This window comes from Telopea speciosissima, chromosome 3 (genome assembly GCF_018873765.1).
Source record: "Telopea speciosissima isolate NSW1024214 ecotype Mountain lineage chromosome 3, Tspe_v1, whole genome shotgun sequence".
In the NCBI taxonomy this organism is placed as follows: domain Eukaryota; kingdom Viridiplantae; phylum Streptophyta; class Magnoliopsida; order Proteales; family Proteaceae; genus Telopea; species Telopea speciosissima.
Window position 1 is genome coordinate 11,339,549 of NC_057918.1, and position 14,691 is coordinate 11,354,239.

At 39.3% G+C, this 14,691-nt stretch overlaps 1 protein-coding gene across 1 annotated transcript; it reads right to left on the minus strand.

Moving 5' to 3' along the window:
• Positions 1 to 4,341: 4,341 nt before the first annotated feature.
• LOC122656062 (40S ribosomal protein S9-2) lies at positions 4,342 to 14,056 on the minus strand. The gene is made up of 3 exons (XM_043850492.1): positions 13,915 to 14,056; positions 13,276 to 13,657; positions 4,342 to 4,665 (listed from the first exon to the last, which is right to left on the minus strand). Exons 1-3 carry the CDS (start codon positions 13,940 to 13,942, stop codon positions 4,482 to 4,484), a joined length of 594 nt encoding a protein of 197 aa, XP_043706427.1. The 5' UTR covers positions 13,943 to 14,056; the 3' UTR covers positions 4,342 to 4,481.
• Positions 14,057 to 14,691: the final 635 nt, after the last annotated feature.

Below are 14,691 nucleotides of genomic sequence, written 5' to 3' on the forward strand. Positions count from 1 at the left end.
TGAAGCGTTTTGATTGCAGTCTTGCCACTGAGAGGAGAACAAGGCAAAATCGGCCTTGAGAGAATAAAACTATCCATTTGGGAAGCAAGATGGAAAACGGCGAGCTTCTCTTTCGCACTCAGTCCCTCTCCGAAATCCTTACCCAAGTACGAATCTTCTTCTCTGATCTTCAAAATTTGATGATGAACGACGCCACTATTATTCGTCCAGCTCTCCTCCATCTTTTCACCCGATTTGGGAGACTTACACACACTAGTAGTCTCCATTAATAACCCCTTTCTTTCTCCCTCTTCTTCTTTCGTAGCAAACCTCATAGGTTCCCTCCTCATCATCGTCGTCGTCTCTCTAAACCTTGAGGTCCTCACTTCGCTAGGATTCCTCACAGTGTCCACCGTCATGTTTCTTCTAGAAACCCAAACAACAGAGAGATCTCACAGCAAAAAAAGTATTTAGGGTTCTTGGCTTCTAAAGGAAGAGAGGTATTCCCTCCAATATATGTACAAGTCGGAAGACTCGGACCAGAGGGGGCACGTGTCACATGTTGAATGCCTAACTAGGACCCGTGGAAATTCGGTATGTTTGGGTTATGTTGCCACGTCATCAGATCTCCTGCAGGTGTCAATCGACACATTTTTTTTTTTTTTTTTTTTCCACGAATAGGACGGATATAGCCAAATCAAATCAACCTAGTATTAGTGGAAACCAAATAATGACCTTTTTTTTTTTAATTAAACTAATTACCTATTCTTGTTGATTAATATAATCGTGAATGTACAAAAGCGGGCAGGACTTGTGGGCACACTTGGATCGGAATCTCTTCTTGTCGGATTTTTTTTTTCTACATTTTTCACTTTAGTAGTAAAGTTTCGAAATAGTCTAATCCTACGGCATTTTGGAGGCATACGTGTATCGTTTGGTTGATGCCCTAACAAATTTAGTTAATAAGGGGGAGGAGATACAGTCAAAAGTCGATATCAAAGTTTCAACTTTCAACTTTCAACGGCAAAATGATCGGATCATGATATGAAAAATTAGGTACCACCTGTCCATTCTTACACGTGGAAACTGTACGGAAGGTTTCATATGAGCCAAGGGGGTTGGGTGGATGTGGATGGGTGTGGTGTAATGTAGGCCAAGCATGAGAACGAAAGTGCGCAAAGTAAAAATAGTAGTAAAAAATTAGTAATCGGGGAATATGGGAAAACACGTGGCACGATATGTGCGAAGTGAGTGTTACTGGTCAATCTGAAAGATTGGAACCTTTTCGTTTTAGAAGATTTCGTCCGGAACTGTTCTACTACCTTTTAGACTTCCAGAGAATTTTCAAACTTCAATGGAGGGTGGAGATTGAAGAAGTGATGGTAAAGGTACATGTGATGCACGTGGCTGTTTGTCCTATGAGGAATGCTCCTCGGATAACACAACTCCAATTGTGATAAGGAGAGGGTTTGAGTTTCTCTCACCGAATAGACCTACTCAAAAAAATAATAATAATAATTAGGTGCAATGATAATTATGTGTTAATATTCGATTGGCTAAAATTTTGGGGTCTATCTTGTTCTATAGTGCAAACTTTCTTTGTGTTTCTATGGATTTTGGATTCACAAGCTGAGCACAAGAGAGTACGGGAGAGGACAATAATCTTGGCCATGTAATATATTTGTGATATTAAATGATATTTATAAATTTATTTCGTGGTTTAAATAGATTTTAATGGTTAAATAATTTAGATTGTGTTTATAGCTGAAAAAGTAGCTAAAAAAGCCAGAATTGAGAAGGTGACATGTAAAATCATGGATGATGTACATTCTTTTCTTTTATTTTTTTTAGGGTAGAGGGTTCTCTGAGCAAACAGGGTACTCTACATCATCTCATATTTTTTTTAATCATTTTTTACATATTTTTGTTAATCATTTTTTTAGATTAAAAAAAATAATATAATGACACAGGTGAGGAGGCGTAGTGTGCACCTTAGGCTATGTTTGGAAGTCAAGAAAAGAAAAGAAAAAACATAATAAGACAAAAAATATATATATATGATTTTATACAATCATTGATTTATGTGTCTATCTCTTTCCTCAAATTCAAATTTTTTTGAATTTTTTATTTTCTTGGCTTCCAAACATGGCCTTAGGCTCAGTGAGTCTTTTCCTTATTTTTAGCTATGGGTAAAAACATTTAAACCTGTAGTACTACCAAAAGGGTGTACACAAAATGATTGACAACCAAGGCTCCTCTCCAATAAGCGTGGCAGCCCAATGAGTGCCATCAAGTGAGCATCTTGTGGATTGCGCTCCTCTCCTTGCAGGGCATTTAACGACTGGGCTGTGCCACACACATCCCAACGCGCACCCAGTCAATCATTGGGATGTGGACGGCACAATACAGCCTTTGGATGCCTCATTGGACACTCATTGGGCAGATGCCTCTAAGGAGAGGAGCCCGACACCTCGAGAGGACTACACAAAGCCAAATCAGATCCCCCCCCACCCCAAACCAACATAAGAGCATTCAAATCTCAGGAACTAATGCTATTTCACTAGGTCTGCTTCCTTTGTGACATTGCGCAGGAATCAGAGTTGGCAATAAAGCAGCATAGGATGCATTCTCTACACCACAGGTTACTTTAATCCATTACTCAAAACAATTTAAGAGATGGAAACAAAATCTTCTGCAATGCCTTAATCTTGCGGTACCTTGCAGTTTGAGCCTGATAGCTCGATTGACTCAGTTTTTTTTTCATCCTTCTCAAGCTCGGCACCGTTGGATGTCACATCTTCCATATGTCGAGCTCTCACGCCCAAACTGCAAGAAACCCCAAGATGGGATTCGGATCAGGAAATTGAGCGTAAAAGATATCATTTCCAGCCAATTCATTACGTCCAATACTAAGGTTCTTAGGAGTTGGGACCAATTCTTCCTTGATTCCATGTTTTGATACCAATTACTCCTTGATTCCATGATTTGAGACGCTGGCGTTAGACCTCTACCATGATTGCCAAAAGAGGAAATAAACAAGAAACGCTTTCTTCTTGCCAAGGCATCTTATCCAACCAGCGCATGTCTACACAAACCGAGCTCAACCAACTTGGGCCGAAGACGAAACCCCAATTGCCACCCTTTCTTTTCCACCTTTAAGGGAAAGATCATGTATGATAATGGGAGGTAGGGGAACAGATTTTTGAACCATGAATTCCATCCATCATCTCAAATCCAAAGAGCGTGAAAGAACAAGGAGAAAGTTTCCTTCACTAGAGGGTGAATGTTCACCACACCGTGCTAGGGTTCACAAACCCCTAACCATTACATATCTTGTATGTGCCAAAACTTTGAAAAATGTCTATAACATCTTAGAAGTGAAGTGCAAAGATGCCAATTGGTCCGTTCCGGACTATCAATTTGGTTCCTTAACGGTTCTGATCCCAAGAGGTATGCAATCTACCATAAATTGTTTTTCTCAAATCACAAAGCTAATCCATAAATTACCTATTGTTAATTAATAAGTAGGAACACCACCCTCCAACAATCAGATCTTTCTTAAAATAGTATACGTGATGAGACATACCAGTCAAAAATATTTTTTTTGGGTAGAAAGTCACCAGTCAAAATTGAAAGACTAAAAAACATAAGAGGCTTAGAATACCTAGGGTTAGAATGTGGATTTATATTCGTTCCAGTACCAACATGAAAGACTAAAAAACATAGGAGAGAATATCTAGGGTTAGAATGCGGATTTATATTCGTTCCAGTACCAACATTCTAATTGATCTATTGGTTTTGAACCGTTGAGAGACCAATAACTTATTTAATTGATAGATTCAGATTCGGACCAATAACTTAATCAGTACATCAAAAAACAGTACATCAAAAACCAAACCAATAAGTTATTGGGTAGTTCAGTTCGTTCTGGTTCCGATCCAAAATTGACACCCTACTCAAGTGCCATAACTTTTAACCAAAAGGTGAAGGTTTCATTCACCTGCAGAAAAAAAAGAATTCCTTAACCAATGATAGGAGTCTTGGACCATCATTACACTCCAAACCCCTAATAACAATGTCGAAACCACCCTCCCATGTGGCCAACATCTGACTGTACCGATGCCCATAGGTGACGGGTCACTCAGTCAAACTAGAAACAAACATTTTCCCAGAAAATCAAGCATTATTTCTTTCGTAGAGTTCTATGAACAGCAGCACTAAAGCAGGTAGCAACAAAAGGATTCTACACTAGAGGGCTCGCGCAATCATATCCTCATAATCGTATATATCTAAATGGATTTTTTGGCCAAAAACCAGATTTAACAACCATTAATGTTCTCGGGGGAAAAAAAGGAAAATTATAATAAACGACACAAAATTCTTCTAGAGACCATCAAAGGAATATAACATAAAATAGCCAAATTTTCTAACTTAAGAACCCCAAGATTATAGAAACTCCTACCTACAGGAGTTATGGAAAAGCTGAAGAGAAATATAATAGCTTAATCCTCTTCCTCTTCATCTCCATCCCCACCAGCAGCCTTCTTTGCAGCTGCCTTCGTATTCCTTCTCTTCACACGTCCAGGGCGACCACCTCCAAGTGGGCTAGTGAGCGAGAAATCAATATGCTTCTGTGAGTCCATTCTAACCATGAAAGATGGAATGTTGACCACCTGCCTCCCAACTCTGCAATGTAACATGATTTCCATTCTAAATGTTACCAGAATTGTAGACCAAGCATATTTTGATTAAAAATGAAGCAGAAGCAATGTGGCCTCTTGTTGTTTGCCCCAAAGCAAGTTAAAACAAGTATATTTTTTATCAATATACGAACAAAGATTGTAGAATGTCATGCAAAAGATTACATTACAGTGCTACACAATGTCTAAACTGAAAAGCCATAAATACAAATAAAGCAAAACAATACGGAGCAGGACAATTTCAATGGCTGTAAGTCTGTAATTGATAATTGGACTAATACTAAATATAATGGGATGACAACTATCAAAAAATTTGAATGTTGATACTATCATGGGCAATTGATAATACAAACCATTGACCAACAATATAGACTGAACAAATGAGGAAAAAATAAAAGCTCAAATGCGGAATCCGGACACAACCCTAATTGGGTTTGCTATGGGCCAAAGAAGACTCACATCAAAGGGCTAAAAGAAAAGAAAATTTATAAAAAAAAATAATCCCATCCCTAATTTACCCAACGCATCTCTCTCTCTCTCTCTCTCTCTCACTCTCACTCTCCAGCCCTTGCAGGCAAGTAGGCCATCAATGGACATGTGTGACGGTTCTTGCAGGTGACAAGGCCATCAGATTTGGGGAGCATGAAGCCATTAATTCAAAGGGCGATGTACTAGATCTACAAGACAAGAAAAAGAATTACAAAACAAGTAGGTTTACAACAAAGTCAAACCTACTCGCTTTGTAATTAATTTTCTTATCTCGTAGATTTAGGCAATTTTCCCTTAATTCAAAGACCACTAACTGAACAGCTCACACTTACCTGACCACACAAAAGAAGCAACCAACGAGGAGGAGAATGGAGAGACAGCTCCTTGCCTCATTCTCTTGAAATCAGCAAGTCCACATAGACTCAAAATTGGTGGCCCCCACCAAAATCCGACTTGTCTCCATCCTATGGGGCTATATTCCATCTAGTTGACACCCAAGCCAAACATGCTGAGACTGTTATGATGTTGGAAGTTTGAATTGCATACAACGACGCCACATACAAAAAGACGAAGGGCAACAACAGATTCTTCTACACTAACCTCAAGCTTGGGAACGTTGAAACTCCTAGTTCCTTCCAAACCATGTGGTTGAGTTCATAGTGGGGATGATCAACAATGTCCATGAACCTAGAACCAATGGGAGCTGGTAATTGAAATTGGGAACTACAATAGTGGCAGCAAAAGCAGCTACAGTGGAGACACAGGACACATGCACCCTTGCGCTTTCACTCTTGTAAGAAACAGGGCAGGGCAATACCATTGCACAGCATAAAGGTGAACATCTGCAGTGCAATGCCAGGGCAATACAATCTTTTGATCGTGAGGTCGTTAATCCTTCTCCTTCTCCCCGTCTCCATCTTCAGCTCCCCCCCTCCCTCTCCCTCCTCCAAATTTCCAACTCTTCCTCACTCAACCCCTTCTATTGATTCGCTAACTTAATGGTTCTGCCCTGTCACTTGGTTGTTTACCCTCAATATTCATTCACATTCAAACACAAACCATCCTACAAGCATACAGCCACGGCTCACAACCACTGGGTTACCAAGCCAATGACAAGCACCTACAAGGTAGCAGGATAATATATATACACGCACGCCTACCTCAAAAAGTAAATGCAAATATAAGATAAACAACACACAGTCACAACATGAGATATTTACGTGGTTCAGCACATGCCTACTGATGCAGATTCATCACCAAATAGGGCTTGTTTCATTGGGAATAAGTCTAGGGTTGGGTTACATACATGTTGGGCCTTTGATCCCATGGGTTTCTAATGTTATGGGCCACTTTTATGGGCCTAAAATATGGGTAAATAGGTTGCATACGGGATTAGCTCCCATACTTAGTTTTATTTCCATACTTAGCTTTTTATTTGGTGTTTTAAATTGAATCTGTTCAACCAATGGTTCAATTTAAGTGATTTTAGTAGTTTCCTTCTAAATATTTAAGTTGAGTTGGATTAGGACTCTATAAGTCCAGCCATATTTTGAGTAGATTTCAGTTTCCTAGTCAATTTAAATTAGCTAATAGGTTAAGGATTGGGTTAGGCCCTTCCTTTTTTGAGTAGAAATCTATTTTGAATGTTTTATATAAGGTTGTAAGGGGGCAAAGCCTTGAATACGAATTTGATTAATGAAAAAGCTTTTGTTTGCTGCCATAGCTGCTCCTTGTGAGTGTGCATCCTTGTGGTTCTATCAAGGTGGAAAGGGATTGATGGAATCCGATCAACTCTTTGCACGTGACGGCTGGGAGGTTCTTCTCTAAAGGTGGTTCTACCCTTCAACCCTGTTCAAGTGGCTGCCAGTGGATTTCTGCTACAACTTGTTCACCAATTTCTTCTACAAATCCTCTAATTCTCCCCCAATCGATCCCCTTAATTTTTGTGATTGAATTCCATTAAACCTAATTCCATTAAACCCTAGATCTTGCTGCTCAGCCATATTTGACCATCAGAATTATTTCAAATTCAAACCACAGCCTCCATACTACATCTAAGTGAAACCCAAAAAAACCCTAAATTCCAGAAATAGTACTTCCAGCCAATAAAAACCTCCCATTTTTGGATCGAACCTTACCCTTCCCTACCTAGAAAATTCGATCCCAACCCTAGCCCTAAAATCCCATTAAAAACCCTAGTTTTAGCCTAAGTACCAAAACCCAAAACCATAATTTTCTGAAATTCAATTTTTTTAATTGAACAGCATCCAAACCTACATTAATAGCTACTCACAGACCTGCCCATCAATACCCTATAAGATTCATCTCCATATTCATAAACCTAACCCTAGATTTGACCTAAAACTACAATTCTGTCCTACCAAGACTGCAAAACCAGCAGCCCCTTGATTCCTTCGTTATTAGATCCTTGATAATTGGCCTCTAGTAGGATCTCTCCCTATCTAGAGCTACATTACCTACATCCACAGAGCAATGCCTCAAATGGGCTTCGTAAATGCTTAATACACTACTATTTTCGTCAACTACAGCTGACAAGGACCTTCTACCCCTGATTTATCCAGTATCAACTAGGAGGGCGTTGCAATGCCTAGCACACTACCATATACGAATACAAGCATACAAATGAAACCAGCTACAACGTAGAAACCCTTACAACCCTTGCTCTGTTTTGATTCTTTGTACTCTAAGAAACTATAAATCACCAACCGCTACTTTAATGGCCACTAGAACCTCCAACTAACTCTTTGATAAAAGGAACTTGAATCAAGTAGATATTTGCTTGTGGGACCCCTTTAAGTTCTTTTGCAAAAACCCACTTGATTAACACAAATGCTCAATTACCTGCCTTCTAGCCTTCACTGAAGCAATAAATCACTCAAGAATGGTAGGTGAAACAAGAGAACAATGGAAACTCAAATGAGGGAACAATTTCCTTGGTTGACGTAACAAAATTTAAAAAAAAACACAAATTTGTAACCTGTTGAAGCAACAATGATCTTGATGTAATAATCGTCAAGAAATCGATGTGACATTCAGTTGAAAGAAATCCCAACAACTTGTAGCACTCTTAAACTCAATTAGGATTTGGAATTAAGAACCGATGGAAGGGGATGGGTGAAGGGAATGGCTATCTCAGCCTAAGCAACTCACCCAACCTATCTCAGGAATTTCAAAGTCTAAAGCCAATATTTCATTAATCAAATTCGTGTACAATGCTGGCCTCCCTTACAAACTTATATAGAAGACTCAAAAATAGACTTAGACACTAAAAAGGAAATACTAACCCTATCCTTCACTAATAAGGTAATGTAGCCTAGGTGAAATAAATCTCACTTAGGACCAGGTTCTGTTTTAGGGTTGGCCGAATGGGCAGTTTAGGGTAACTAGGGCAAAATTAGGGTTAGGAATGGGAGATTGAGTTAGGTTTTTATTGGGTAATGGTCTGCAGAATTTTAGGAGTCTATTAGAATAGGTTTTAATGAGGTTTGAATAAGAAATAGAAATTCAGAAATATTAGGGTTAGGGTTTTGGGTTTTCAGATTTAGGATCTAAGCTGAAACTAGGGTTTAGGAGCAGATTTAGGGGCTGGGCTTTAGGTCGAGTTTTCCTAGCAGGGAGGGGGTGGTTCGGCTGGACTTTGGTGGGGTTTTGATGGCTGGTTAGGTCTAGGCAGATCTTAGGGTTTCTGGGTTTTTATGTTGAGGGAGGGATTTAGGGTTTGTAGTGGATAGGTGAGGCTGCACGAGATCGAGTGGGAGGGTTACTGTGATGGACCTGTGGTTAGGTTTTGAGTGTAATCGATGAGGGAATAGGGCTGTGATGAATGTAGATGAAGCTAGGGTTTGGGGAAGTCGATTAGGTTAGATGGAAATAAGAAGAAGAAGATGATAAAGTTGCAGGAAATTGTAACTCTTACTGGAATTGCAGAATTTCAGCAGCAGCAACCTTGAAGAACTTGAAGGAAGAAGAAAACGAACCTCCCGATCTGCAAGATGCAAGGAGTCGCCGGATTACTCCAGCCCTAGCCCTTGATATTACTCACAAGGGGTCTTGATATGACACACAAGACAGAGAAGCAGCAGCAGCAAGAAGAAACAAAATTTCAAACATAATAGGTGGGGGAGCCTCCCACGATTCTACTATTTATAATAATAAGGGGGGCCTAAAGGCCTTACAAATAATCAATCTAAAGCAATCCTAATCAGATTAGGAGTTGGGATTCCTAATCTGAATCCTAATTATAAAACATAGAATAGACTTATACTCTAAATAGGAGTATAAGTGTAAACAACTAAAACAAATAAAATAAAATACTAATCCTTCTAAAATCGTGGAGGGGAACTAAGAAGATAAACCATGAAAAAGACTGTTTTAACCCTAGGCTAAAAGAACAAACAAATAAAAAGGCTCCAACGAAAAATCAAAGAACAGCCAAATTAATCATGGTTTCGGCTTCTGCATCATAAGGTAACCTAAATTGACTAAGAAAGCGAAATAATAAAGAAAATAAAGTCAAAATAGGACTCTAACTAAACTAGGGAAGTAAATCCCGTTTTCCTACTTTCTACCCATCTTTTGGGCCAATTAAATTGGCCAATTACAAAATAAACCCTTGGGATCAAAAGCCCAACGCATATATAACCCAACCCAAAGCTTATTTCCACTAAAATAAGCCCTAGGTGACTTATTTACATCAAGAGTGGATTTAAGCAAGAAACCCTACTTACTCTCTTTCCTACCTCTTCCCTTTCTCTTTTCTATTCCCTCTTCTTCTCTAGGGCTTTTTCCTCTTTTCTCTAGGGAGTTTCATTGTTTACAACACTCAAATCAAATTTCAATTATAAAGAGCCCCACATGACAAATTAAGCTGGAACAAGTTCAATCACCCACAATTCAACCATCAAATGCGCATTGTTGGCAAAGCGGCTATATCTTACTCGTATAATGTTAGATTGGCTTGTTTCCAACTGAATTGGAAAGAAGAATTGAAGCTCTACAACTTTCATATTTTGAGCTTCAACCCAGGTAGTGAGGAAGACCTAAAAAATACGCATGGCAAGTTGATGTACGTGCAAATTGAGTATTTTGGTCACATTGTGCTGCATTCACATTTGAGGACATAACTTCTTCAATCGGACTCTAATTGAGCCAATTCTTGAGGCACATGAAAGTACACTTGAAGCTCAAATGTAGTCCTAGATAGGTAGGACACCTACTAGGAGTCAGAAAACAGGATCAATAGCAAAAGGGGTTGCTGGTTTGAATGGACAGCACTAGGATTTAGGTTAATTCTAGGGTTTAGGATGGGAATTTGGGAATGGGCCTTATATAGGTTTAATATGCAGGTCTAAGGGGTTATTATGGGATAAAAATAATTGGATTTGGTTAAGTTTGAAAATCTGCAGAATTAGGGTTCGGGTTTCAGGTTTTAGGATCTAGGCTGAAACTAGGGTTTAGATGGTCAGATGGGACTCAAATTGGGATCGAGTGTAGGAGGGAGAGGGAGGGATGTTTGCTGGAAGTTTGGCACAGATCTGATGGTTGGAAGGTGAATGCTTGGGGATCAAGCTAAAATTCAAAGGAATAGTTGCAGGTTTAATGGAGGGGATGGAAGGCTGGTTGTAGTGATCTGATTGGATCGATGGGAAAGGATGGATTAGGTTAGAGGATGAAGAGGGGAAGGATATATGCAGGAAACTAAAATTACTTACTGGTTTGATCTCCTTCAAAGGCAGTAGCAACAGCTTGAAGAAGCTCGATTGAAGAAGAAGAAGAACCTCCCGGTACTGGACAGACGCAAGGAGTCGTGAGAGTCCACTAATCCTAGCACCTTGGGATCCACAAGGCAATACTCACACAAGGGAGCAATAGCAGCAACAGAGGCAACAAGCATAAAGCTTAGTTTTTATTAATCAAAATTCGTATGTAATGCTGGTCTCCCTTACAAACTTATATAGAAGACTCAAAAATAGACTTAGACACTAAAATGGAAAGGCCTAACCCTATCCTATTAGGTAACTTAAACTGACTAGAAAACTGAAATACTAAAGAAAATAGACTCAAAATATGGCCGGACTTATAGAGTCCTAATCCAGCCCAACTTACATCACATTATCACTTAAATTGAGCCAATTGGATGCAACCAATTTGAACCGGTTCAATTAAAAACATAAAATTAAACTAAGTATTGGGCTAATCCCGTATGCAACCTATGTACCCCTAGTTTAGGCTCATTAAAGTGACCTAATACATAGAAAACCCTTGGGAACAAAGGCCCAACATGTATATAACCCAACCCTAGGCCTATTTCTAAAGAAATAAACCAATTTCTATGATGAACCTGCATCAACCTCTCCAACACACATGCTGTGAGCTTCAAACATGAAGTGATGAAGCCCGTTTACAATTGATCTACTCTATCAATTATATCAGCCAATGCTCTTTCAAGTTTCAACTTTCATACCACATCATCAATATGCTTGTCAGCCTCTGCCATTCCCAGCCATGTCTATACATTGCCATAACAACCACTACACACAACTTCAACAGACAGTGTTGACAACAATGACAACTTTAGCACAACACCCTCCCTCTCCCCCACCCCTGTACCTCTCCCTCTTGCTCAACCTACCATAACTCTCTTCGAAGGTTCAACTAGCTTTTTCTATTAGTTCTTCCACTACCTCCTAAAACTCCGTCTTCCGGGAGGTTCACTTTTTTTTTAATCTTCCATTCTACGAGTCCATCATGCAATCGGTCTGTTCTTACATGTGTCCACCATGATCGTTATAGTATTATTTATAAGGGAATCAGGTGGATAGGCCGCTCCGGAGCAGATTAGGGAGGACCAGCCACTCAAGATTCACATGACTGGAATTAGAAAGTAGTTGATTCTGATTCTAATTGGCCAATTTCGCCAATCCAAATCCAATTCCTCAAACCATGACAACAAGTCGCTATATTTTAAGAGTAAATAGAAAAGACAAAAGTTCGGCTTTTTCGACGAAGCTCATAAATGCATTGTGCAAAAAAAGAACAGCAAACACAAAAGCTAAGGTACACCAGAAACCATGGATATATAAATGACGTTAATAGAAGAGAGGGGCAACAACCATGCCTGATTCATCCATCTCCCAAACACATTAATATAAGACTACTAGATAAAGCCCAAAAAAAATTTTGAAAAAGAGAAAAAGGGGGAAAATAAATTAACCAGAGGCAGGATTAAGTACGCAGTGCACATGAAATCTTAGATGCCCATCACTAGCCATTATCAGCAAGTTCATGAGAATGCAATGAAGTATGGTGTCACAAAGACAAATTTTGGATATCAAGGAAAGGGACTACACATCAAATCATGGCAAGAAATCCAGCCTTGTCAAGAAAATACTGACTCCAAAATCAATAGTTAAGGCATTAAATGAAACAGAGGCAGGTTAACACAACCTAATAATCTCAAACTGCATTTAGTGTTAAACCATAACTTTTACTTTCCACTAAGAACAATTAATAGTAACTAAACAACAGGCTAATGCAACTGAAACAAATGAAGTTTTGTGTTGCTAGCTGAAATACTCAGAATCTCATCACTTCCAGAAGATACGATCAAGCACTGCAGGAAATGGGTAGTAGTCACAAATTCTTTTCCTTTTTTTTTGGGGGGGGAGGGGGGTTATGATGCTGACACACAACTGATCACTGCATAGAGAGTAAACTCAATGTATGTTACCAAAGTGCCTTATTTTCTAGCATTTTCATATTCAATTTCAAAACAACTTTAAGTTATAAAAGAATCAATTAAATGGAGGTGCATGCACAAAATATAAGTTCCAACAGTAATCACCAACATCTAACCCCTCATGGATTTGTGTTCTCTAATTGCGAACACTTTATGCCATGTGATGAAAAATCCCACACAAAAATAAATTAATTTCTCAGCTACCAGTCTTAACTAACCTATGAAGACCAGATATGATCAAAGATGGAATAATAACTAATATAAGAATCAACATATATTGTCCAGCAGCAAAACTCAGCCACATACAAATAGAAAGTAAAAAAGGGATATTGGAGGTCGTATTTAAACCTGATATGCCTCTGCCTGATAAGCACCCGGGCGTGATGAATGGATTTCGCCATACCCGACTTGAACACAAGAGTCTGGAGACGGCGCTCAAGGAAGTTCTCCACAGTAAGGGCCAAGACATAATCGAGCTTGTTCTGGCTCTCGTCCAAAAGCCCGTACCTATTCATCCTGCGAAGAAGGGCTTCACCCTCAAAGATCCGGCGGGGATTCTTTTCATCAAGAGTGAGAAGCTCCCTAGCAGCATTACGGATGCGGCTAAGCGCGTACTGCACCCTCCACAACTCCCTCTTACATCGGAGCCCGTACTCTCCGACAAGCTTCAACTCCGCATCCAAACGTTCTTTCTCGTATGGACGACGAGGCTTCTTGAAAGTCTTTCCATCTGAAATGGTTCAGTAAAATGGTCAACTTCCGCACTCAAACACAAATCCATTAAAAACAACAAAAGAGGTAGCCACCACTGACAATTTCCCTCTCCTAAAAGAAAATTTTGGGGGAAATTTTGAGCCTTCGGATTAAACTATTAAATTTCTTTTCCAATGTGAACTTTTCACTGAAAAATCTAATCATAATGTGATATTAAGAGATCAATGCTCAATCGAATACACACACACACACAAACACAGAGAGAGGGATTACAGTTTCTATAGAAACTAACGTGCACCATGGCTCCGTCGCCGTTCCCGTCTGGTGTCGAGAGGGTAAGAGATCCGAGGACGAAGAAAAACGAAAGAGCAAAGTGAGTATGGATGTTTATATAGGAAACCCTAAACCCTAGTGGGCTGGATTTTTTTTTTATCAAATAAGTGGGCTGGATCAGGTTGATGATTTGATAGCTTATTAATCCATGGGCTTGTGTTGGCCTTTACCTGTAAGCCCGTAAAACTGCTGTTATTGTCATGACTACATCAGTTCTTTCTCTGTAAAACAGAAGGTGTACATCTTATTGTCACCGAGCTGAGCTAGCAGTTGTAACCTTGTTTTATTGTTAATGATAAGAAAAAAATAGGAAAAAGTTTTCCTCCACCCATAGGGGACGGTTCACCCATCATTCTAGGGTTTACAAACCCCTCCTAGCGTTTTTGTATGTTCCAAAATACCCTCCCAATGCCCATTTCCGCCCTCTCACACCCCTCGATTAATAGGATCACATGTACTGTGGGTGGAGGGAAAGTCGGTCCAAATAAATATTTTTTAAATAAATTGAAAGGGATTATCATTATGTCATTTTTAATAGTTTTCATTAACCATGTGACATGATTTATTCTTATGTTAAAAAAGAAAGGAGCAAGTCTCCCATTCACCACCTGGCAAGAGAAGGCAGGAAAGGATATCAAGAGGGAATTTTGGAACAAACTAAAACCCTAGGATGATGGGTGAACTGTTCTCTATGGGTGAAGGGAAAGTTAGTAAAAA